The sequence below is a fragment of the Dermacentor silvarum genome, chromosome 4 (assembly GCF_013339745.2).
Source record: "Dermacentor silvarum isolate Dsil-2018 chromosome 4, BIME_Dsil_1.4, whole genome shotgun sequence".
NCBI lineage: Eukaryota > Metazoa > Arthropoda > Arachnida > Ixodida > Ixodidae > Dermacentor > Dermacentor silvarum.
Genome location: NC_051157.2, coordinates 229,245,960 through 229,272,847, shown reverse-complemented (window position 1 = coordinate 229,272,847; position 26,888 = coordinate 229,245,960). Strand labels below are relative to the sequence as shown.

At 49.7% G+C, this 26,888-nt stretch overlaps 1 protein-coding gene across 1 annotated transcript in view; it reads left to right on the top strand.

Moving 5' to 3' along the window:
• LOC125945147 (uncharacterized) overlaps positions 1 to 26,888 on the top strand; it is a 414,471-nt gene that overhangs the window by 341,041 nt on the left and 46,542 nt on the right. The window contains exons 19-20 of the mRNA XM_049666722.1: positions 10,718 to 10,871; positions 11,248 to 11,424. Of these exons, the coding sequence (XP_049522679.1) occupies positions 10,718 to 10,871; positions 11,248 to 11,424 (331 nt within the window). The remainder of the gene's footprint in view (positions 1 to 10,717; positions 10,872 to 11,247; positions 11,425 to 26,888) is intronic.

The following is a 26,888-nucleotide window of genomic DNA, read 5'->3' as shown; positions in this document are numbered from 1 at the left end:
ACGCCCCCCCGGCATAGCCGACGTGCCAAGGAAGTTGCCCACCTGACTGACAGCCCAAAAAGGGGCGTTTGCCAGGCTGAGGCTTGGGTATATTAGGCCACATGGGCCTGTCACCGCTTCGATGTGCGCCCTTGCACCGTAGCTACATTTCTCCATTCACCGGCATGGCAGGGAATGAAGTCCAGCTACCTGCTAGGGGGAGAAAGCTGACTAGGTGCGTCAGAAGGCGGGTGAGCACGAGAGGGTATATTAGGCCCAAAAGGGTCTGTCACCACTTCAACGTGCGCCTTCGCACCGTAGCTGTGTCTCTCCGTTCATCGGCGTGGTAGGGAATAAAGTCCGGCTACCAGCTGGTGGGAGAAAGCCTGCCTATAGGTGCGTTTCCGCAGGTTTTACCGGTAGCGTGGCCTGGGGCCAGCCGTGTCACGGTTTGCCTGCGGTTCGTTGACCGCCTCCCCCTCTCCCCAGTCGTTGCTACGGGCAACGAAAGGTTTGAGGTCCGAGATGTGAACTGGACCGCCGACTGGTCTCCCTTGGGAGTCAGCCAGCTTGTATACCAGAGGGGATATTTTGGTCTCCATTCGGTACGGGCCCGACATTTGGCCGACAGGGAGGCATGCCTTTGGCGGCGTCACTCAAGACATGGTTGCGTCTGAGGACGAGATCGCCGACACCATAGTGCACGTCCCTATGTGACCGGTCGTACTGGGCTTTTTGTCCAGCTCGCGCTTTTGCCAGGTTGGAACGGGCCAGGTCAAGGGCCGCGTCCATCTGTGAGCGCAGTTCCGCCGCGCAGCCGGAAAGGCCGGCTTTCATGGCGCACGCCCTGCTGCCGGTCCGCAGAACGCGGTCCATGGGGTTTTGCAGCTCTCTCCCGATGTTGAGAAAAGCAGGCGTGTACCCAGTCGAACGGTTCACCGTGGACCGCAAGGAGAAGCCTGTCTCGTTAAGACAGACATCCCAATCCCTATGCTGCTGGGCAAAGGCCGCGAGCAAGGGCTTGAGGTTCCGGTTAATCTGCTCTGTTGGGTTGGCCTGTGGGTGATACGTGGTTGTCTTGCGGTGCTTAATGCCAAAGGCGGCACGCGCATCCACGAACACCTTGGCCGTGAAGTAGGACGCGTTGTCCGTTATCAGCTCCGCCGGAAAGCCGAAGCGGTTAAAGACCTCGGTCAACTTGTCCCAGATTGCGCGTGCCGTTAACTTCCGAAGGGGAAAGAGTTCAACCCATTTCGTGAAGTGATCTACGACAGCCAGGAGAAAAACGTAGCCTTGCCGGCTTCTGGGAAAAGGTCCCATAATGGCACAGGCCGCGACTTGCCAGGGTAGCTGGCTGTAGATTGGCTGCATGAGCCCGGGGGGTTTGCCCGCGCGAGGCTTCATACATTGGCACACGCGGCATGAGCGGGCGTAGTGAAGAGCGTCACGCTTCATGCCTGGCCAGGTAGCGGAGCGGCACAACTTTTGGAAGGTCTTAAGGCCACTCGCATGTCCGGCCACCCGCGAGTCGTGGAAATAGCTCAGGGTGGCTTTCCTTAGACTGCGGGGTATCACCACCTTGAAAGACTCCTGAGGAGCCTCTTCAGATGGGATGTAGCGCAGGAGAACTCCATCGGCGTCAAGCAGATACGTATCCAACGTGCCCGCAGCAATACCAGCTGCATCGCACTCGGCGCCAACAGCAATACCAGCTGTCCGGGTGCGCCCGACGGCATTGCCGCCCCACTCCTCTTGGGAGCTCGGCTCTTGGAGCCCGTCAACGATTGCTATTTACAAAATGGATCGCTCTGCTGAGCCTTTAGCAGCTCTTGCCTGCTGAAGACAATACCCGATGAGGTAACGGGATCCACCAGGTAAACGTCCTCTCCCGGGGCTGGCAATCCGAGGATCGCTTCGCCGTCGGGGGTCGCGCCTTTCGAGCCATTGGAGACACAGGCTCCGGTCTCTACTAAGTGCATGAGGTTCGCGCCTTTTGAGCCATTGGAGACTGAGGCTCCGGCTTCTAGGTGCGAATGCTCACGGGAGTGGCGGACCAAAAGATCAAACGCCGAAACGGGGGCTCGCGACAAGGCGTCCGCCACCACGTTTGAACTCCCTTTCTGGTAGCGCAGAACAAGGTACCACTGCCATGTCAACGCCCAGCATGCGAGGCGGCCCTATGGCTCGCACAAGCGCTTAAGTCGGATTGTACTTCTCCAATGCAAACGGCACGTACGGTAACGCCAACTTCCGGAGAGCAAAAAGGACCAACGGACAGGTGGTCCGCTCAATGCACCACCGACCCAATGGGGCCAGTAATCGGCAAAGAGAAGAGCTGGGCTGCCGCTCCGACAGGCGCATGAGGCCTCACATGACCGGCAGACGGATCGACAGCGGAGCGGGGTGGCTCACGCACGTCGAAAATGTCGCTCGAATGCGCGTGAGACAAGCGGTAGTCGGAACGCGCGGCGACTTTGTCTGCTGAGCGGGGTGGCTCGCGCTCGACATTGCTTCCCAGCTGTGCTCGGGACAAGGAGAGACCAGCGAGCAATTTGCACCAACAGCGAGGCAGGGAGGCTCAGCTGCGGCGCACGGGACACCGAACTGCACTCGGGACAAAGGAAGGCCAGCGAGCGAGCTCGCGCCTACAGCGTAGTGGGAAGGCTGCACCTCGGCGTATTCGTCCGAAATGCGCTCGGGACAAAGGTGGGCCAGCGAGCGTATGCGTGCGCGTATCTAAGCAGGGTGGCTCCGATGCGGCACATGGCGCAGTGAACGACGCTCGGGACAAAGGGAGGCCGGCGAGCGTATTCGTGCGAGCATCTAAGCAGGGTGGCTCCGATGCGGCACATGGCGCAGCGAACGACTCTCGGGACAAAGGGAGGCCGGCGAGCGTATTCGTGCGAGCATCTAAGCAGGGTGGCTCCGATGCGGCACATGGCGCGACGAACGACGCTCGGGACAAAGGGAGGCCGGCGAGCGTATTCGTGCGAGCATCTAAGCGGGGTGGCTCCGATGCGGCACATGGCGCAGCGAACGACTCTCGGGACAAAGGGAGGCCGGCGAGCGTATTCGTGCGAGCATCTAAGCGGGGTGGCTCCGATGCGGCACATGGCGCAGCGAACGACTCTCGGGACAAAGGGAGGCTGGCGAGCGTATTCGTGCGAGCATCTAAGCGGGGTGGCTCCGATGCGGCACATGGCGCAGCGAACGACTCTCAGGGACAAAGGGAGGCCGGCGAGCGTATTCGTGCGAGCATCTAAGCGGGGTGGCTCCGATGCGGCACATTGGGCACAACTGAGCTCGGGACAAAGGCCAGCGAGCGGAGACAGCACGCCGGAGGGGCTAGTAGGCACCTGCTCTCCGCACGTCTCGAACAGTTGATAAAACCCGTAACTGGCGTGGCTATATAGGACTAGCGTATACATCCGAGCTGTCGACATCACCTAGGGTGCTCCAAGGAAGGGATCGCTCCCGGTGGCCGAAAGCAGAGGGTCGCGAAAGCGAACCTACCTCGTGCTATCGGTGTCGTTCGCTCCGAAGGACGATAAGTCTGCAGCCAGGGGGTGAGGCAGGAACGAGGGCCGTGAAGGGGCCTGCTCTGATGCCATGCCGAAACCACGTTGGGCGCCAGTTATGTGGAGATGGGTTTGCACAAGGCTTACCCTACGAGCGACGGTCAGGAAAGGGCACGACGCTCCTCCACTCCGCAACGCACAAAGGCGCTACGGCAGGATTCGTCGACTCTCCGACACGGTGCAGAGAAGGCTCCGGAGTCAGATCGCCAACAAACACGGGTTTATTCACCCAAGGTACAGCTCAGTGCTACAGTCACGGCGCTTACGGGCCAAGGCTCGCCGCAAGACCGAACGAGTACGCGCGCCCGCTGCGCTAGGGCTAACCGGGTAGCGGTCCGCCAAGCGCGATAAGGAGGAGTCGCGAGAACAAAGATCTCATGTAACCACCTCGTTGCGAGCCTGTGAGCCTCTGCCGCGGCGAGGAAGCGCTCAGCGGACGAGAGCTCGGGTGGAGAGGGTGCCCGGGGGCCGCCGCGCGGGAGGCCAATCAAGGCGCGTCCCGGTGACGTGTCTCGCGGGGCAAGCCCAATTCCGGGGGGGAGAAGCACGGTTTGCGCGGGGAAGTAAGTCCGGCGCGCTAGCCGTGTCCGCCATGTTGCCGTTACAGCGGCGGTTCCCGGGGATCGAGCTAAGCGCCACGCGCGAGCTGGGGGACGAGGCGCGGGAAGGCCCCTCGATCCCCACACATTATGCAAGGGCTTGTGTCCGACTATCACATCGGCCAGCAGCGAATTGTTGTTACAGCCACACTGCCTAGACCCACTGCCGCACGAACTTGCCGTGACCGTCCCGATTTAGGAATCTTTGACAGGTGGCAATTCACGCTGAAACTGACTAGGAAAAGGCCGCCACCGTCGGCACAGACTACGGTCAACCCGCACAGCACCAACACGCGGAGCAGTTATGAAGTCACGTGATGCATGGTTCGCGCTTTATTCTGTCACACAGATTGGCCTCACAATAACCCACCTGCTGTGAAGATGAGTATGCCTTTCTGTATTTTGGAGGAAAACTGGAAAGCACAAAACTTTCTATGCAATAAAGGAACACTGGAAAGCAAAACTCAATGCAATAAAAGATTGCCATAGAACACAGGTCCACTATTAAACTGAGAACCCCATTGGTATTAAGTACAACGTAATGTCACAAACTCTTTAGCCTCATAGGAAAAAAAATCACTTGATTCTATTCAACCCATTCTATTGTTAAAATTCGACAGCAGCCATATGATGACTGTCGACGCCGAGCCGCTGGGAAAGTCCGTACATCCGGAAGGAAATCAGACAGCGTTTCCAGGCATAATGCGACGTTTTATTGTCGTCTCGGAAATATATAGAAAAGGGGGGGAGGAGGAGGTGGGAAAGAAGAAAAGGTGGCACACGGCGCAAGGGCAGCTGCCGCATGCCGATTCGGCTGACGTAAGTGATAACATTCCTTTCCCCTTAATAACCATAGCGCTCTACCGGCTTCTTCGTACGAGTGGAACGCCGCAGTTGGGGCGGGGCTTCTGAGCCGTCCGATGCGGTACTGGAATCCGGCGCCCTCTCCTCTGTGGGCATCGGGTCTTCCTGGGGTTCGGCGGATGGGGTCCCGGATGTGTCGGCAGAACGCTTGCGCACTTGATCTGTGTGTCTGCGAACCACACCTTCATCCGTCTGAACAGTCACCAACCGGGCACCTGTGGTAGACTTGACTTTACCAGGTGTCCACTTGTCCCCGACTCCGTTGTTGCGGACGTAGATGGTGGCGCCTGGGGCGAAACTCCAGGTAGTGTCGTCGGTGGGTTTCCGCCGATGTTCTGTCTGGTTCCTGGGTGGAAAACACATGTCTAGTCTCGTCCGCAGCTTGTACCCCAAAAGCAATTCTGATGGAGACAACCCCGAAGGCTGTGGCGCGTTCCGGTACTTGCACAAAATTCTAGCCAGGGCAATCCCGAGATCCACTCCAGTCATTTTATTTAAACCGTTCTTTATAGTTCTGACGGCGCGCTCTGCCAATCCATTGCTCTGTGGATGATAAGGCGGCATGCGAATGTGCGTGATACCGTTTCGCACCATAAAACGGTCAAACTCTGACGTGGTAAATGGCGTGCCGTTATCCGAGACCACGGTATGAGGCAGTCCGAATCTGCTAAACAACGTCCTAAGAGCGTCCACGGTGTTCTTAGCAGTGGCCTGGCGCATCAGTATAGCTTCTATCCACTTGCTGTGCGAGTCCACAATAACCAGAAGCATGGCGTTATTAACGGGCCCCGCGAAGTCTATGTGCAGTCGCGACCATTTCTCGTTTGTACTGGGCCAGCTTACAGGCTCCTGTGTCGGTGGCATGGGCAAAGCTTGTACACAGCTGCGACATTCATCCCCGACACGCTGAATGGCTTTGTCAAGACCCGGCCACCAGAAACTAGACCTTACCACGGTCTTCATGGTTGAAACTGCCTGGTGGGCCTCGTGTAACAGTTTTAACAACCTCCCACGAGCATCTTTGGGGATTACTACCTGATGGCCCCAGAACAGTAACCCTCCTTCCACGGACAATTCATGTTGCCGTTTGTAGTATTCGGACAGTGCCACGTTTCCTACAGGCCGTGGTGATGGCCAACCCCCGATAACATACCGGCAAACACTTGATAACATCTCGTCTGCTGCTGTCAGCGCTTTCAACTCCTGGCGTGACACCGCGGGATGGTCCCATCCGTCGATGGCGAGCACCATGTCATCGCATTCTTCAACTGCTGGTTCCGGCGCCTGCAACATTTGTGGCAAACGGCTCAGTGCATTGGAGTTTAGCATCAGTTTACCAGGTTTAAACATCAATTTATACTTGTAAGCTCCCAGCAACAGAGCCCACCTTTGAATTCTTGCAGCGGCCATAGCCGGGGTCTGGCGATCTGCCCCCATAAGGCCTAGCAAGGGGCGGTGATCAGTGACAAGCGTGAATTCACGTCCCAGGAGGTAATCCCGGAACCGAGTAACACCGTACACTAGCGCTAAGGCCTCGCGTTCGATCTGGGAGTATTTCCTTTTGGCTACGGTCCATGTCCGAGATCTAAATCCAATCGGTCTGTTCTCGCCATCTATGCGATGAAAAAGCACCGCACCGACGCCATGCGGCGAAGCATCACATTCCAAGAGTAGCTCCCGTTTTGGGTCAAAATGCGTTAAGACCGGTGCAGCGCACAGCACATTCCTGGCCTCTTCGAAAGCTCGCTCTTCTTTCTTGCCCCAAACCCATTTTGCTCCTTTCTCTAAAAGCCGATATAACGGCGCGAGCAACGTAGACAGATTCGGCAAGAACTTGTTGTAAAATGTTATCCTGCCAAGAATTGACCGCAATTCGGTGACGTTATGTGGGGCCGGAGCTAGCCTTATAGCGTCAACATTTTTTTCTAGCGGATGCAATCTCTCTGCGTCGATACGGTGACCAAGATAGGTTACTGATGAGTCAGAAAATCTACATTTGTCGGCACGAAGCTTGATGCCATGCTCCTTGAAACGATGAAGTACCGCTTCAACATTAGCATTCTGATCCCCGGCGGTGTCTGCTATTAGCACATCATCTAGATACGCTTGGGTACCTGGCAGACCCTTTAGCACCTCCTCGATCTTGCGTTGAAATATAGCGGGTGCCGACGCTATGCCAAAGGGTAAGCGATTGTAACAGAATAGTCCCTTGTGGGTGTTAATGACCGCCAGCTTTTTGGAGTCGTCGTGAAGCGGGATTTGATTGTAAGCGTCTCGGAGGTCTAGAATGCTGAACTTCTCGCCCCCACAGAGATTACCAAATATGTCATCTATAATCGGCAATGGGTATTGTTCCACTTCGCACACGGGGTTCAAGGTGACTTTAAAGTCACCACAAATCCGCACCGTCCCGTCTTTTTTCACCACGGGTACTATGGGCGTAGCCCATTCAGAATGAGGCACGGGGGAGATTATGCCCGCCGCAACTAGCCTGTCCAGCTCTTGAGACACTTTTTCACGAAGTGCAAATGGAACCTTCCTTGCCTTGTAAAACTTGGGGTTTGCTCCTTCTTTGACGTGTAGTCGGGCCGGAGGGCCTCTCAGCAGTCCAGTTCCGTCGGTGAACAGCTCCGCGTAGCGCTCCAGTAGTGCTGCGGACGGCGATGCAGACGTGCTTTCCATGCTTGTTTCTTTGACGTGCAATACCGGGACGCCTTCTGCACGCAATTCCTGCAAAAGATCCCGCCCACAAAGGCTGGGGCCGTCACAATTCAGAACCGTTAGGCTACAGTTTACTGCCAAAGATTGGTAAGAAACATACATCTTGAGCACTCCAATTACCGGAGTCTTGCCGAGATAACATGACAACTTTATCTGTGCTTCTTGCAGCTGCGGCGATCATTGACGGTACGTTTCATAAACTGCCCTGGGAATTACACAGACTGGCAATCCTGTGTCGATGTCCATCGTCAGATTGATGCCACCCCAATTGAAACATTTCCTGATAGGTGGAACCAAAGCTGGAGCAGTGGTCAATGACCAAATCTGCGATGCGTTGCTGTCGCTATCTTCAGTATCGTTCTTCGTATGCGCTGTTAATGCTAGCGCTCTGTCGGTGGTGGTTTCAGGCGAGCACATTCTGGCTAAGTGACCCTGCCGCCTACACTTGAAACATCGCCGCTTCTTTAGCCTGCACGTCGAAGCTTTGTGCCCATAGCTTCCACAACATCTGCGCAGTGCTTGCGACGTTACGGGTTTCTTTTTACTCGAGCCTGGTTCACGTCGCTGGGATAATTGTAGCACATGCGTCTGCTCGTTGTCGGCTGAAATTCCTTGTGAATCAAGTTCTGCGGTTTCTGTGGCAAGAGCGAGGGCCTCAGCGTCAGCCAAAGACAAATCCTTCTTCGCTAGTAGCTGTTTCTGTAAGCTCTTGGACCTTACACCACACACTATCCGGTCCCTTATCATGTTGTCCAACATTGACGCAAATTGGCAATTATTCGCCATTTGGCGTACGGCCACAATGAATGCATGCATAGGCTCTCCCTCTTGCTGACAGCGATGATAGAACTTGAACCGCTCGGTAATTTCATTCGGCTGTGGGTTATAATAGCTGTTTAAGGTCGTCACAACCTCATTGTAGCTCAAAGAACTTGGCGGTAGGGGTGAAACTTTTCCACATAAAGCTTCAACTGTCGAAGTTCCGAGCGTGGCAACAAGCAAGGCTCTTTTCTTCGCATCTTTGGTGATACTGTTAGCTTCAAAGTACGCTTCGATTTTTACAATGTAGGGTTGCCACTTATCTCTCGTATCGTCGAAGTCTGGTAGCTTGTGGGCCATGGCTGGCGATGGTTCCGGGCAGTTGTCAGGTCCTGCAGGAACCTTCGCTTGTTTCAATCCCACCCTCGTCGCCACTGTTGCCGAGCCGCTGGGATAGTCCGTACATCCGGAAGGAAATCAGACAGCGTTTCCAGGCATAATGCGACGTTTTATTGTCGTCTCGGAAATATATAGAAAAGGGGGGGAGGTGGGAAAGAAGAAAAGGTGGCACACGGCGCAAGGGCAGCTGCCGCATGCCGATTCGGCTGACGTAAGTGATAACAGTTTAGCATAGAATCAACATAGCAACACAACGTATTTCCACCGTCGAAACAAGTTATGTACGAGGCATGTACTGCAGTCGGACGCCTCTTTCGCGCTTCCCTAAGAACACTCAGTGCCATTCGCAGCGTCTTTGTCGCGCAGCCTGCTAAAGCGTCGGGTTGCTGTCCTTGAGAAATGATCGATTCCGCCCAGCATCATTGTAGAGTAGCACATTCACTGTGCCACCGGTGTAGAACGGCACACACCTACACCCAAGTTGGCAACACAGACCGAGCGGTCTACCGTGGTATTACAGTAATACTGCAGTGACCGATAGCGGTGGGAAAGAGCGACACATATGTACACATTCCGGTGGCCGAAGTTGGTCCGACGGTTAGTTTCAAAACTCTTAGCACAGCGGGCCGATGCGCTACCCATTCGACCGTGGACTACCCAGTGTCGGGTGGGAAAACGGTTAGAGACATACATACATAATAGATAGCCCCCGAAAAGTGTTGAAAAGGCTAAAAATGTTAATATTCTCTTTCTGTTACTTTTTTAATAGAAACAAGTTAACCAATATTCCAACTATTACGAACAACATTTGTTCACCATAAAGTTAGAAAAATTATCAATGATGTGCCCTGAGCAGCCAATCAGATAGCTCGTCCTACTGACCTCATATGGTCACCTCGCATCACTTGGTCAGGGGCGGCTGAAAACTCGGGGGGGGGGGGGGGGGGGCTTTTTGCGATCAGTAGCAATGTACATGTTTAACACCTTTTAATAAATTACACTCTTTACGTGGGGCACTTAGATGCTTGAATTGATGATCAGAAAGACCTACCCTAACAACTCGGTACGTTTGTACAAAAACGTTAAAATCGTTTCAGGGTTCCTTTAATTATACCAAATGCTACAGCATCTTTTGCCCAAATAGGTTGTACACTAAATTTGAAAAGAGCAGTGCTATTTGATTCAAAATTATTCGGCCAGAATTGCTATTCGCTTTGAACTTTATTTGAAGCTGAAATTTGCTATTTGCCTAATCCTATTAAGTCTAAGTGAAGCCGTGTGTATCTCTTTTTTTACTCATTGGACCATTGACATTTAGCATTCATTACTGTCGTAAATACACATTTCGACACACCACATGACCTGGCTGATATGACTGACTTCACTGTGTGCATTTGTGGATAATTCCCTGTAAAAACTAGAATTGGAGCTGGAAATCAGTGTGTGCTTGATGTATGAGCCATGACCCAAAGATTCCTACTTAATTAAAGCACAATAAACGAGGACACAAGAAAACCAGACAGGACGAGCGCTACTTTAAACTAAAGTTTATTCTCAGAAAAACATGCCTATTTATCAGTCGACACAGATTCATGCGCATAGCTAGCATGCTGGAGGATGGGACGGTGCGAAACGGCATGTCTCTCTAAAGCAAAGTACATCCACACCCTCCAAAAAGTTTACGAAAGTTGTAAATTGTGACACGGCTATGAATTCTTACAAACTCGGCCAAATTTCAGTTCTTGTACCCAAAGATTGCTGCATGAGCTTCCGTGTGCCAAATAGTAGCCCTCACTTTGGTCGGGGATGTGAATGCAGAGCGCTGGCTTCCTTCCGGGTGTTGGAGGGCGCAGCAGACAATGCAGCCACTGTCCGGCAAGTCTCGGCGGACTCAGATTTTGCACCGTCCGAAGGGGAAGGAGAGCACGAGTGTGACAGCTGGGGTGACGACGACGACGGCGATGAAGAACTGGTGAGCTTTGATGAACGATCTTGTCACGTGACAATTTGTATCTTGCACAAAGTGCAAGCCAATTGCGATGCCTCGACTGCTTTTAGCTTTTGAAAATGTTCCACGCACCCACCTTGCTGCATATGCCAGCTGGTGAGATGTACAGTTGTCTCATTTATGGGCATAGACTGTCTGCTTGTGTCAGTGAGTGCACCCTGCAGTGCACGCAGGGGTAACTGTGAAATTAAGCTGTGAAATGTAATCATTGCTGAGGCAAGCTGTAATCTCGCATGTCACATTTGTCCACTTCAAGGGTAGAGCTTATCGATTACTGTTAGCAGACTCTGTGGCCCAATATGTTTTTGCGTTTTCAAGTCCACCACATACTTGCCTGCAGCAGCATCAGGCGGTGTGTGAGGAGGACAGGCCACCAGTGGGGGTCATTCTGCAGCGCGCTTGGCAGGGCAGGTACGAGGCACCACAGCAGCAGCCGGTGGCCCACATCGACCCCAAGATGGTGGCCAGCTGGGCCGACACCCTGGCCCACACTCCCCACATCCAGTGCCCTAACGAGGTGCGTGGCTTTTAAGGTGCCTCCTCGAAGCCCAGTTGATGTACTGCACCCCATCCTGCGAGAAAACGCCATTAAGGCTGCATTTGCGATTCGCGCTACCTCTGTTGTCGCGTGAGTTCCATACACTTTTATTCACCGTTCGTGGCCGGCCGGCTCATACCATTGATAACGTGGCTCAAGTGTCGGTCTGATAACTCGCAAAGCACAAGAAGTGAGAAAAGGAATAGAAAAGGTGTTGGCAAACTTGGGCCGTATTCTCAGATGATCACTATCCCCAGACGCGTCAACGGGCAGCGGCGCTTGTAAGATAGCATGCTTGGCACTGTGCCAAGAGGGCCATCGCTTGTAGATGCATCGTGCACTAGTTATGTGAAATTGAAGGTATCCAGTGATGCGAGAATATATATTTTACATATACATTCAGATATCTTTTTTACAACTTGCGGAACAAAATCATTTATTTTCTAGCGAATCCATTAATTCACACGATTATTTTTACTTTTTCCGTGGTGGTGTGACGTGTGTAATTTTTACATTAGTTTTCTGCTTTCTACTGGGTGGGCATTAGGATTGACTAAGCGCTGCTCAATGAAGCAGTGATCTGTTTGAGCGATTCTTGTGCTACTTTGTTAACTTGACCCTCGCTAGATGATTTCATCAGTTGTGCCAGTCCCATCAAGGTCGAAATAATCTAAGTTGAAAGTTTGCAAATTTAAAGCTTATGTGAAATTTGTATTATGTTTTGCTAATTGTATATATTTCAGTGCGGTGTCTAATAGGTACGATCTACTTTAGATGTCTCTAAGTGCAGGACACAGAATTGTGATAGTGCTTTTTATTGTCAAGTTGTAAACTTATTCCCCAGTTCTTTTTTTTTTTTTTTTGTAGTCTTGAATTTTCCTAAAGACTTATTCTCCCGAATAGAAAATCTACTTCTTAATATTGGTAGATTTTAACTTTTATATGCAACAAGCCTCTTCAAAACAGATGCAGTGGATACTGAGTTCTCTGTTCTCATGTATTTATTTACCCATTTTATTTATTCAGGTACTCTCAACGCCATGAGGCATTAGAGAGAGGGGTGGTAGTGTGAACAACAGTAGGAAAAAATATAACAGTAGATACTTGCTTGCAGATTTGAAGGATGCTGCAAGGGAAACAACGAAGGTAGGCAGGTGATTCCAGTCGATGCTGGTTTTTGGAACAGAGGATTCATCGTAACGTATGGTACGGTGATTCGGCACCTTGATTTTGAGATTATATGTAATGAGGGATAGTGAACAGAAGTTGTTTTAAGTTTTCTTTGAAATAATAAATTTTGTGAGATACGCATACAGTCAACATTCAATTTTTTTTTTACTCCCTAGGTGCCACGGAAATGTCCGAAAAAACGAAATGCATGCCTTTTACTGCCCCCACGGGTTCAAATTGCCGTAGGCACTTCCGAAATAGCTCTGAAGGCCTGCCTTTTATTAGGTGTATCGTAGCTCGTACAGTGCTAGGAGGCGGTGGGTGCACACTTGTTTAATTCAGGAATACATTCTGTGTCCCGCGACAATGGCCCCTTCCCACTTTTGGTATGCTTCACCGCACAACACTGCTGTATTGAGGCGAAGCTGACTTTCGAGAACTGGCATTATGCAATGCACGTACGTGGCGGTGATGCGAAGGCGTCCAAATTATCGGGCATGTCTGAAAAATCGAGTATCCAGAAAATCGGTCGTTGACTGTAGTCGGATTTGGCGGCCGGCTTGCAGAAAGGTCGGAAAGATCTAAAGTTTTTTTCGTCTGTGAAACACTTGAATGGCACGAGTAATTAAAGAGAATGAAGAATACAGAACGATTTTAAAGTGATTATAGTAATGTGATTAGTGGTTTAATTGGGGGATCCCATACAGACGAGGCATATTCTACCTTGGATCAGACTAGGCTCTTGTATGGAAGCAATTTTAAGGATACTGGGGCTTTGATAAAGTTCCGGCGAAAGAAGCGAAGCATGCCATTGGCATTGTTAGTAATGTATTCGACATGCAAGTTCCACAAAAGATCATTAGTGATGTGCACGCCTAGGTACTTGTGCGAAGTCACCGTAGTTAGGAGGGAACCATTAATACTATAAGAACGGGGATAAGAATCAATAGCACATAATGTTATTCTCATTGATTTACACTTGTTAGTATTCAGTTTCATTTTCCAAGTGTTCACCAATGAGAAATCTTATTCAGATCAGATTGCAATATGTAGGCATTGTTTTTAATTTTCCTGTAAAGTATGCACTTGTCAGCAAATAATCCTATATTAGAGAAAACTGAAGTGGCGAGATCGTTGATGTAAATGAGGAAAAGAAGGGGCCCGAGCACGAAACCCTGAGGAACTCGTGACGCCACTGGACAATAATGGGAGTCATGTTCATTAGCTATCACATATTGTGTGCGATTATGTAAAAAGCACTCTATTCATTTAATAACATTGACATCAATATTAATTGTGTTAAGTTTGAGGAGCAGTAGTTCATGGGACACAGTGTCAAAGGCTTTGACGAAGTCTAAAAAAATTCAATCTACATCTAGTGAGCAGTCAGCTGCTAACAAGTCATTAGTAAATGCTATCAATTGTGTTTCACAAGAATGGTGTTTTCGAAAACCATGCTGGAAAGAAGAAAAAAACTGTTTAGCCTCTAGAAAGGTAACTAGATGGCAATAAATTACGTTCAATTTGAGGAAAATCTGGAGGATTAAACAGTGGAACGATAGATAATACATTATGATTAAAGGACAAAGAAAAAATATTGTTTAGACGATCACGGCACTCGTGTTTTGGCACAAAAGAGCCACTATCAGATTTCAGCCGCATATTCTCCACTTTGTGCATGCTTGTGACACTCCGAAACTTGTGAGGGTTAGATATTTGGAAAAGTCCTCTGAAAAAACTCATGTTTGGCATCTCGAAGGGCTTGTTTATACTCAGACAAGATAAGCAGATCGAGGGCGGCTTTACAACTGCGAAAAATGCGCTTTTTTTTTTTTGTTTAGAAGCCGATTTAAAGATGCATTGAGCCACGGCGATTTCTTTGCACTGGGTATTCTAGAAAGAAATATATATTTGTTTGTAAGTTCTGCCACCACATTTTTTAATAATCACCAGTTTTGTTCAATGGTTATTTTGCAGAACCTTGGGAAATAGGCTTCTGAAAAGGTTTGTAGCTCAATGTTAGGTGGTTCGCTCTGTTATAGTCACAAATAAATTTATATTGTTTGGAGGGGTGGGGTGAGCACGATGGCATAGTGAAATGAATGACCGAATGGCCACTTAACCCTGGTAAAACCGATAAAGACAAGATAGCAGGCGGAGACGTGGTTAGTACCAGATTGAGTATATTTGCTGACAACGATGTAACACGAGTGGGTTTGTTAACCATTTGAGTAAGATTAAATGTGGCACACAAATCAACAAAAATGGAACACTGTCAAAAGCCCATAGTAGTTGTATAAAAAGAGCTGGACCACAAAATTTCAGTAAAATTAAAATCACCGAAAAGGAACAGTGGTCCATTTGGAAATTGGACAGAAATTTTGTTTAGGCAATCATGCAAGTCATTGCAAAAAGTAGTGGAATAATTTGGCGGCCGATAACAAGCACACAAAATCGTATCTTTATGATTGACGCAAACAAACGTACAGATCAGTACAGATGGGTGATTGGACTGGGATTTCATAAGAATCAAAATGCCACCACTATCAAAATGCCACCACCAGAACGATCACAACGGTTGTGCCTACTAACTCGATAATCTTTTGCGCAAGTAAAAGCTCGCAGCTGTTGATTTTGACAGATAGCCATGTTTTGGTCAAGACAGCACCATCGGCACAGGAAGTGTCAATCAGTTAGCAAAAGGCAGTTTCGTTGTCGAAAAGTTGGTTGAAGCGGAAATACCGAATAAAACGCCTTCGTTATGAAGAAACTATTTTGTATTACTTTCTATGGGCAGCTGATGGGGAATCGGAAGATCTTCGTTATGGCGGCATTCGTTGTAGGGGGATTGGACTGTACTTGTCGAAAGAAAAGAAAGGTCACCGTTACGTTTTGTCTCAGCAGCCACGGGCAGAGCTAGAAGCTTGGGCTGAAGTAAAAGAGACACTACTTACAGCCAGCGTATTTCGATTTCGCAAATCCTGTCTGTGTGTGGACAGTAGCATTGTTTTCTAATGTAGAGCCTAATGTATTTTACGTCCAATTTCTGTCCACTTTTCTTCCCGAAATCAGTTAATTTGCTGCATCTTCGCAGCAGCATTTTCATTGCTGCTGCCGCTCATCCATGCCCACTCAAGTGCGTATAAGATGCCGCGCTGCTTATGTTCCATAGGTACGGCCAGGCCATCGCAGTGCCAAGCCAGATCCCGGAAGGAGGGAAGTGCCGTTGGTAGTAAAAGGTTTGAAGATGCTCCTGGTCTTAACCACGGGGGTTTTCTGGCTCCACCGGTGGTGTAGGCCATGCACCAGAGGCACACAGCACCATTCCGCCCATCAGCTGTTGTTATTTTCTATAAAATCTGCCGCCACACACCACCCAAGCACCGTTTAATTAGAGTGGCACCCCAAAAGAGATGCTCATGCCGAGAAAATCACCAACCAAGAGGAAGCTGTCACCTCCAAAGTGGAGTGTTTCGTTTTGTTTATTTGTTTTTTTACGCTCCTTGCTGTTGTAGGAATAGGGGGGGGGAGATGCCTTGGCCCACTCTGCACCGCTGTTGGCGCACACCTACCCATCAACCGTGGTCTAGTACAAGCTCGAGGAAACAATCGATGACAACCACGTGTACTCTTGGAAAGCAATTATTACAATTGCAACTAACACCTCGAGCCGGCCAGCTAGCTATAGTTTACTGAGCACTGAGGGTTCGCCTGGTAAAGAGGGACTTCCTATTTACCAGCTGGGGACACGAGCGATCGTGGTGATGGCCATGGCAAAAGCGTGATTGACACATGCAGGAAAGCTGGAGTGGTGGCGGTGACTTCTGCACTTGCTAGTGACCAAAGAGACTTGGGCAATGTTGGAGGGATTTCATGTGATTCCCTCGGTGGCACTGAAAGCGCTTGCAATTTCCATGCACTGCCCGCGAAAGGAAGGCTTCCCTCTTATCCTCAAACCTGCTTGGTGCGTCCGATGCGATGTTTGCCACACGTGCCACCGTCATGGGACACGAGACACTGCAACTGTCTCGCTTGAGGCAAACACCTTAACTAAGTGGAAGTGCATGTAAACACCGTCCGGAAAGTGTGACCGTGTGGCATCCCCGCCAGCATGGAGGTTACATTTCTCCAGATGCATAGCTAGTACGGCCGCAGAAAGAAGCACGAAAGAAAGAAGAGGCATGCGCAGAAAGCAGTACGAAAGAGGGAAGAGACGCGCCTACGTTGCTAGGCAACACTTGTCTGGGCGGAGCATGCGCGTGCTCAACCTGATGCATCGACACCTCCACAATAGAAGGAAAATGCCTCTCCCCCCCCATTGTTTTTCTCCTCCATCACTGTCTCAGGTTTTCTGAACCTATACACCACAGCATCTGCTTTTTGCGCCTTGTCGTCAGCTACCCTATTGTTCTGGCTGCCGTGAACGATACACAAAAATCTAAAAATCCCCAGATTTCGAAATAATAATTCATAGTACTGAGGCATTGTTAACATGACATGGAAACTGAATAACGACCGTTATTCGGAGAAATTCAGTATTCGGAAGTTAGCAGTACTCAAATATCTTTACATCGAACCTATAAGCAGTCAGCAGTGGATTTTTGAAAAGTTGGTAATGTGGTGTTCGTAGTAACGAGGTTTCACTGTAGTACCAAACTATACCAACTGCCAAATACTGCTATAAGCAACATTTTATTGTGAGTAATCATGTTTAGCTTGGAAAGTCTGGCTGTCTGAGCACCGCAGAATGCTATAGTTTATGTCCATTGTAAATTCAATGAAAGTTATCGCATTATTGCATCAATTTTATGCTTGATTGTGGACAGTCGATGATGTAAAGTATTTGAAAAAGCTAAAGAAATTCTGAAAATTGTCTACTAATGTGTAAGCATTATTGGTTCGGCTGCGACTTCACTTTTGCTTACTTTCGCTTATGCGCGTCTACCCATGGCCTTTCGGGTGGCAAAGAATGCTTAGGCTTAAGTAGCCAACTGTCAGCTTTTCTCGCAGCATCCGGCCCCTTTAATCGAGCCAGAACGCCGGGCATGGGCGCGCCGCGCAAGCTAAAGGGGACACCTGCTGTCACAGTAGTGCATGAGGGCAGAGCACATTGCTGTGATGCCCTGTCACCCTCGCTGTCAGAATCGGAAACAGTTTTTATTTTCCTCAAGGAAAAATGGACTATAGACAAAAAGCTGCTCATTGAGCAGCTTTTTGTCTAGGGTCATTGCAGCACAACACAGGCTCACTCTCGCAAGCCTGTGTTATGCGTGCGTTCCTTGTCCGCACAAGCTCTCACCTGCATTGTAACTTTATCTTGTTGAGGCCAAATCAAAACGCTCCGAGCGTTGCAATGCGCTCGCTTGCCCGCGAGGAGTTCATAACTCTAACGACGCTCAGCCGTGCTCAATTAGACATCACGCTACCGCAAAATCTCAACTTGTCCCACACCCAAATTTCAAGTTGGCCCACACCCAAATTTAAGTAGGACCAACCCCAAATTTTAAGTTGGCCCTCCCCGAAATTGAAGTTGGCTGCACTGGTTGCTTAGTGGCTATTGTGTTGGGCTGCTATGCACGAAGTCATGAGATCAAATCCTGGCCACGGCGGCCTCATGTCGATGGGGGTAAAATGTGAAAACACCCGTGTTAGTTACTAAGATTCAGGTGAATATTAAAGAACCCTACGTGATCCAAATTATTCCAGTCTGCCACTGCGGCGTGCCTCATAATCAGATCGTGGTTTTGGCACATAAAACCCCATAATGTAATTTTTGAAGTTAGCCCACCCCCAAAATTCAATTGGCCCACCCCATCCGTAAATTTAAGTTGTCCCACGTGCAAATTTCAGGTTGGCCTACCCCAAAATTTAAGTTCGTCCACCCTCAAATTTCAGTATGCCTACCCCCAAATATCAAGCTGGCCCACAACCCAAATGTAAGTTTGCCCATGTCCAAATTTCCAGTTGGCCCACCCCCAATTTTGAGCTAGCGCAACCCCAAATTTCAGTTTGGCCACCCCCCACCCCCAATCTTCAAGTTGGGCCACCCCCACATTTAAGTTGGCCCACCCCCAAATTTCAAGTTGGCCTTCCCCTACTATAACTCCCTGCCTTTCCTCTCTTCTATTTCTCTCTCTCCCCTACTATAAGCTTCCCCACACATTTTCTGTGCAGCCCCATGTATCTCTATATGTATTCTTTCTTAATTTTTTTTTGTTTAAATTGTTCCTTATTGCTTATACAGTTAAACCTGGATATAACGAAATTGACAAATTTCCGAAAAACTTCGTTATAAAGAGGATTTCGTTATATGCAGGTTCGGCACGAAAATTCGAAAAATAAACGTTTACCATATTTACTCGATTCTAACGCGCTGCACCCTCAATTGTAACGCGCACCCGTTTTCCGTTTTCGTCGAAGCACTCATACTCGGAATGTCACACCAGGTACCGGATGCATGGACGCGTGTTGTTTCGCACAAGCGCGAGGCATCGGAAACGAAGAGCGAGCGTCACGATGGCGTCGTAGCGTCGTATAGTGTTACAGTAGAACCCCGCTGTTACGTTCCCTGGGGCTGCGTTTTCCCGGCTGTTACGTCGTTTTCGACCGGTCCCGGCACAGCTCCCATAGAACTCAATGCGTTGGTAACCCCGCTGTTGCGTCGTAACTGCGGGACCGTTCCCGCATCATACGTTGCGAACTGCCACCCCGCGCCGGCCCGAGCGGCCACTTGGACTTTTCATGTCGCATGGCTTGGTGGCTTGACGATGGCATTGGCCGCCCAAAATGCCGGGGCGACAACTATGACGTATTTTCGGTTTCCGCCAGCAAAAGCATGGCCCTTGAGATCCGTATTTGCTATATAAAGATGGTGTCCATGACGCGTTGTGGCCCTAAAATTGGTTTGGCTCATAGATATTCCGTATATAAGGGTACGGCCACGCTAGCGGCAAAAAACGTGCGCGTCATGCAGCGAGCGGCAAGTGGCCGCGCGTCAGCGCCATGCCGCGAGGCCACCGTGGCACGCGCGGCGGTGCGATAAGATCTCCCGCGCTCTCCGAACGGGCGAGCAACACCGCGAGCGCTCGTTGTTTCATGCGAGAGACGACGATCGTCGATTGAAAACCCGGCGCGGACCAGCGGCGTTCCGGTTGTGATGGCTCCGTTACGTCACCCTTGTCGCTCTTGATTGGTTCTTCATCTCGCGGCACGCGGCATTTGCCGCAGAAATCGAACCCATTTCGCGCGGTACGCCGCAAGACCCCCGATTCCTGCCGCTTTTGCCGCGCGCGTTTTTGCTGCGTGGTTTTGCCGCTAGCGTGGCCGTACCCTAAAGTCCAAGGGCGATAACGCAGTCGCCGCGCGCCGTATGCTGTATGTGCGAGTGAAAACGTGCAAGGGGAGCCGACGACCGCGTCTAAATCTCGCACGCGCAAGAAAAGCAGGGAGGAAGCGCGCCTTCGGCCGTTGCGCTCGAGGCACCGGCGAGGGGCGGTCGCGCAGGCCTTATCTTGAAAGGGATCTGCGTTGGGGCAGTCTAGCAGTGTAGGTGCGTCGGTGGCTCGTAGCTTTCTGCGTGCTGTGTGTTCTCGGTGCTCAGTTTGCGTTGAAGCGATAGACAACAGCACGAAGGTCACTTCGCTCGCTTCTCCAGCGGCGCTTCCACACGCCACCAGCGTTTGACAGCGCGTGTCCGCGCTCATTGAGTCTGATGTGCCACAGCGTGTACCAGCGCGTCGGCAACATCAGCTGGAAAAGGAAAGAGTGCCGGCTTGGCGGGCTAGGCCAGCTGCAGCAAGCGGCAGGATCAGATTTGAATTAAGGGAGGGGGAAAGATCGCGTACGCCCGAGGCGGCAAGATCGCCGGGCCGAGGGATGCAGGGCCGCCTCGCACACGCACGCACGCACACACACGTGCGCTCGCCTCACATTCCATCGCGGCGGAGAAGGTGCTTCCAGTTGCTGCTCGCGCAAAAATGACAAAATTTGGGGCTAAATCTCTAGGTGGTCGGAGGGGAAAATTCGTTATATCGAGGGGGTCTCCCGCTGCCACTTCGTTACGTAGAGGTCTCAAATGTGCTTCTATGGAGTAACGGCGGGGAATCGAAAAACTTCGTTATATCCAGGAATTCGTTATATGGAGGTTCGTTATAAGCAGGTTTAACTGTAATGCAACCAATCATCAACATTGTCTGTATAATATTGATGTTGTAACAACTTTTTTGGAACTAATAAAATCTGAATCTGAACATTTGCACTATTACAGTAAAATTGCAGTACTATGAACACCACATTAACGAACTTTTCGAGAATCTCCTGCTGACTTAATAGTTTCAATGTAAAAATATTTCAGTACTCTGAACTTAAGCATACCAAACTTTTCAGAATAATGATTGTTATTCAGTTTCCGTGTCATGTTAGCAATGCCTCAGTACTACGAACTAATATTCCAAAATGTCATCAGCAGCAGCAGCCTATATTTATGTCCACTGCAGAACGAAGGCCTTTCTCTGAGATCTCTAATTACCCCTGTCTTGCGCTAGCTGATTCCAACTTGCGCCTGCAAATTTCTAAACTTCATCACCCCACCTAGTTTTTGTCGTCCTTGACTGTGGGATTCTTTAATTTCCGTGTATCTTTCACAGTTGCCGAAACAGTAGGCTAGCAGATGACAAGGCGCAGAAAGCAGACGCCACGGCGCATGGGTTCGGAAAACCTGAGACGGCGCGCAATAAAAATAAACGTTGGATATTTTAGTGTTTTTTGTCTATTGCGGAGGCATGGCGAAGGCGACGACGTATCGTGTTTTGCAAGCACATGCTCCGCCCACGACAGCACATCTCTTCCTTCTTTCACCCTTCTTTCTTTCGCGCTTCTTTCTGCAGCTGTACTAGCTATGCACGAGGGGAAATGTAACCTCCGTACTCTAGGGGAGGCCTCACGGTCGCACTTTGCAATTTCTGGACGTTGCCGTATACGCGCGCTGGCACTTTGGAATAGTTTAGGTGTCCCCCTCGAGTCAGACAGTTGCGCGGTCCACGGCACGGAATGTGAAAAACAAACAACGCAAAACATTGCGCTTTGGAGGTGACATGAAGCTTCCTTTTTTTGTCAGTAGTTTTCTCGGTGTCTGTTTTGCGTGCATCATGCTTATGCCGTGCTTTGGTGGTGAGTGGCGGTGGAATCTATGCAAAATAGCAACAGCGCGGGCCGAGAGCCAACAATGATGTTTTCGTGGATAGCACACATGGTGACAACTTATGAACTGATTGGTTGATAGGCGTAATGGTTAATTTTGGGGCTTTCACTATAACGGCTTTTCAGAATAATGAATGATTTACCGTGGTCCCCTGAAGGTCGTTATATAGAGATTTCACTGTATAACAATTAAATGTCTTAACTTTGCAAATTACGCATTTTTCTGCAGATACAAGGCATTACACTGTTCGCGTGACGGGGCTGGGGTACTCACCAAAGAATGCTTACGCATTAAAATATTTTGATTATTACCTTATCTGATTACCGATTATATTGCCTAACTGAATAATCAGTATTTGATTCGTTATTCGAAAGTTTCGAGTATTCGGGCACCCCTATTTAATGGCATTAAACTGACGGTAATTTGGATGCATTTGTCATGCATCAGGTAAATATTAGGGTTGGGTGAATAAGCTATATTTTTGAATTATTCAGAAAAAATGAATATCCATTTGAAAACATACAATCGACAGTTGCGGTTTGGGGGAGCAAGTCACCTTGCCATTGGCACGGTTCATAGCCAAGACAAGCCATAAATGATGCCACAACTATGCTCCTGACCGATTTTTATATCATCGGATTTTTCGTTTCCGTACAGCTTCTCGCTTAGTTTTTCTGATATCACTTGCGCGCACAACATTGGAAAATCTGGGAAATGGTGCCATTCAGGTTGTCCCGTGTATCCTTGTTTTTCGTTGTCGTTTCTCGGTGACCAAACCGCAACTTCGGTCGCCAAGCAGCGCTGATGAGGCCTAACAACCATGGCAGTGTCGCTGTGACTAAAATTTGGCGAAACCGTCATAAGAAGTTTGCTGCTCATTGAGTAGCTCAACAGTGATCGCGCCTGAGATTATGCGCATTGGACAGACTGAGGGCCTTAGAAGCGGTGGTTGGGTATGTGGGTGACCGTAAACTGCGGTGTACACGTCTGTGCACTTACTGGGCGGAATGGGTTGACCTTGCGTGTAGGTAGAAAGCACTGAGCCTAAACTGCTGGCGCCGTGCAGTTGGCATAGTGAGGTTCGCATGCAACATCAGCACTCAGAGGAATCACAGAGACATGTGGCACACATCAAGCTGCACAACAGGCAAACGTCCCCGTGAGCCCCATTATTATGAAATTCAAGTATACACTGATCAAGACTCTGTAAATAAATTTTCGGTACTGCTGGTCATACTGCTGGCATTGCAAAGAAAGGTTGAACTTGCATTTCCGCATGAAGATACAGTAGAACCTCGCTGTTACGTTTTTCACGGGACCGTAAAAAAATAACGTAAGAGCCGGGAAACGCAAGAGCCAGGAAACAGGAAAAATTGAGAAATGGGAGTAGTGTTGAACTGCACACAATATTATTTTAATTCTTACGTGCGACCAAAAGTAGTTTCGTCCGACAGCCGAAGTATCGATTGCGATTAGCTATACAAAGAATAGTAGTTTTATCGTCTGTATAAACTTGTAAACATTCGGTTATTAACTAATTAACAAACATGGTGTCAGCGCCCACAGGCAAACATGAACACATCACACTCGATGAGCGCGGACACGCGCAGTTAGGCGTCGCTGCAGAAGCGAGCGAAGTGACCTTCGTGCTGTTGTCTATCGCTTCAACCCAAACTGAGCGCTGAGAACACGCAGCACGCACAAAGCCACGAGCCGCCGACGCACCTACACTGCGTAGAATCTGCCCCCACGCAGATCGCTTTCAAGATACGGCCCGCGGGACCGCGCGCGCGCCGCCGCGCAGTATGATGTCAGAGCACAACGCTGCCCGCTCCCCCCTCCCTCGCTGGTGCCTCGAGCGCAACGGAAGGAGGCGTGCTTCCTCTCTGCTTTTCTTTCGCGCGCGAGACGCGGTCGTCGGCTCCCCTCGCAACCTTTCACTCGCACATTCAGCATACGGCCGCGTGGCTTCCCTCGCAAGCTTTCACTCGCACATACAGCATACGTCGCCGCGCGCCGTATGCTGTATGTGCGAGTGAAAGCGTGCGAGGGGAGCCGACAGCCAGGGGCGGATCCAGGTTTTTTCTGAGGGGGGGGTCAGCTTCTGTCAATGATGATGATGATGATGATGATGATAGTAGCCTTTATCATTTACCGAAATTCACCGTTTCTGCTCACGATAAACCCGCGTTTTATACGGCTAGAGCAACACCTGTAGCCCGCCGTGGTGGCTCAGTCAGCTCAGGCGTTGCGCTGCTGAGCACGAGATCGCGCGATCGAATCCCGGCCGCGGCGGCCACATTTCGATAGAGGCTAAATGCAAAAACACCCGTGTGCTTGCGTTGTGGTGCACGTTAAAGAACCCCAGGTGGTCAAAATTATTCCGGAGTCTTCCACTACGGCGTGCCTCATAATCAGAACTAGTTTTGGCACGTAAAACCCCAGAAAGAGGAAGAAGCCCTATAGCGAAGCCTGGTAACGGTTTCTCCGAGCTTATAGGAAAAGGACGTTACCCAATACAGCCATGTGCTTGGCGGCTGTGCCTGATAATACAGGTTGTTCAAAGCTAAGCTTTATGGTTTTCTTAAAATTAGGCACTGGGAGGCACGCGAAGACCACCGGTGCAAATAAGTTATATGGCCAGGGGGGGCACAAAGTGAGATGATAATTATCGCTGTGAGCAGCCTAATTAACTAAAATTGAATAATTATTTTTGCCGACTGCAGTAAGTGGGTATGTTTGTATTGAAAACTTAGAGGCAGTCGTGTTTATACACAGTATCAGTCGGAAGAATTATTCTAGCGGGTTCGTGCTCCGAGATATCCGACTCCAAATTTCAATTGTACTGCGCAGAGTTATCGACTCGACGCGAGAGCGGTTTATGTTTTGCGTTGCTGGGGAAGGGCGGCATTTTGAACATCTTTAGGGCATTGACATCTTGATGGGTGAAGTGTTGTCATGAGATTTGTGCATGACAACACCAAAGTTAAAGCGGCAGTATGAAATATTCGTCAGCATAGCTAAAAAGGTTTCTGTTGTTGATGGTGCAGTTGTTGCTTTTGATTTCAATAAAACTTACAATACTTGGAAATCAGCAGTCACTTTATTTGCGTAGCCCAAACAAGGACCATGCCCGGTCGTCTAGTCACCATTACGCACGCGCACTGCCCTGCGGCTTCTCCGCTCGCGCCATTATCTCGGCATGGCAGCTGCCACCGTCTTTACAGGCTGCGCGGTCGCGTGTTACGACAGCGGTTACGGGTTCTTCGATTTTTTTTTCGCCAGCCGTGAGGGGAAGGGGGGCAGTTATTAGAGAGTTTTAGATTAGGGGGACGCAAGCGTAAGGGCCCGCTAGCGCTTGGGGCCGCGGTACTGCGCTCGCGCAGACCGGTCTGCGCGTGCGCAGTACCGCGGCCCCAAGCGCTAGCGTGCCCCTACGCTTGCGTCCCCCTAATCTAAAACTCTCTATTATCTTTGCTAATGCCTCCGCCGCGTTGTCAGACTAAACGCCGCACTCAACAGCCGCGTCACATCAGGGAGGAGCTTTGCGCCGATCCTCACTCTCTTGCATGCGTAATCATGCGAACGACAATTAAAATTTGGAGTTGGATATCTCGGAGCATAGACATGCTAGAAGAATTTTTCCAAGTGAAACTGTGTAGAAACACGACTGGCTCTAACTTTTGAATACAAACATACACACTTACTGCAGTCAATAAAAGTTAATTATTCAATTTTAGTTAATTCGGCTGCTGACAGCAATAATTATCTCACTTTGTGTCCCCCTGGCCACACAACTTATTTGCGCAGGTGGTCTTCACGTGCCTCCCAGTGCCTATTTTAAGAAATCCATAAAGCTTAATTTTCAATACCCGGTATATCTAGCCTGTATTGCTTCTTAAAATAAAGTTTTGGATGATCTGTCGCAGGTTCGTTATAAATGCGTAAGCATGGGTCCGTCTTTGGAGTTCTGTTGGGACACCTTGATTTCCTTAAGAAGATTCTTTGTGATCGGCTGAGACACCTTCGTTTGCTTTGGAGGACTAACTTCCCTGTTCTCAAACAGCCCTCGACTCGAAGCTCTTCCTCCGGCCACCCACCTTCTTGAGCACAGCGCCGCCTCTCGAGTGATAAAGACGTGACAATTCTGAATTCCCGTGAATGATCATGAAGCTCAGTGAACACTTCTGTGGATGGATGGCGGTGCTATCTTCTCTCTTGAGTCAAAGTGTTGTGTTGACTTGAAGAACGTTTTTGAATACGGGCGTAACGCTCCGCTCCAACGCGGCAACCACTACGCTGGTTGTTTACAATATGCGAATCACCGCGTATGAGAGAGAGAGAAATAACTTTATTTTGCCCAAAATGTGGTTAGAGGAGGGGGTAATGACTAGAAGCCTCACCCGTCCCCCCTTTAGACGGCGGCCGGCAGCCCCTGAGCCGCGGTGGCGTCTTCAGCCATTTGGACTACTCTTGCTTGAACATCCGGGTCCGAGCTGCGCAGCACGGTCTCCCATTGCTCCTCATTTCTTATTATTAAACAGGGTTGTTGTGGTTTCGAACAGTTATTGTTATATTGTTTCTTTGGGCATGCCCAGATTATGTGTTGAAGATCTGCTTGGTTGTTACAATGTTTACATATGTTTGTGTATACGTCTGGGTGATAGTGACTGAAGGCAATGGGGTTGGGGAAAGTATTGGTTTGTATTAGCCGCCAAGCCACTGATTGCCACTTGCTTAATGAGCAATGTGCTGCCGGATATCTAGCCCTGGCTAGTCTGTAATGATCAATGATTTCGCTAAAGGAAATCATTGATCATTGGAATTGATCATTGATTTACATCAATGATTTCCCTAAAGGAAATCATTGAAGGAAATCAACCGCGTATGAAGACTCACGACGTCACCTACAAGAAGAACGATGTGGCGTAGTAGCCGAGAGCGTGAGCCAGCGTCTTCATGTTTTGTTTCCGACGCGATGTCATCCTTTTACACAAGGCGCGCATCTGCTCCTGTTTCTCTAACCACGCGATCCCATTCTAGGCCCGCGCGCTGGCGTTGGCCGCTGACGTCC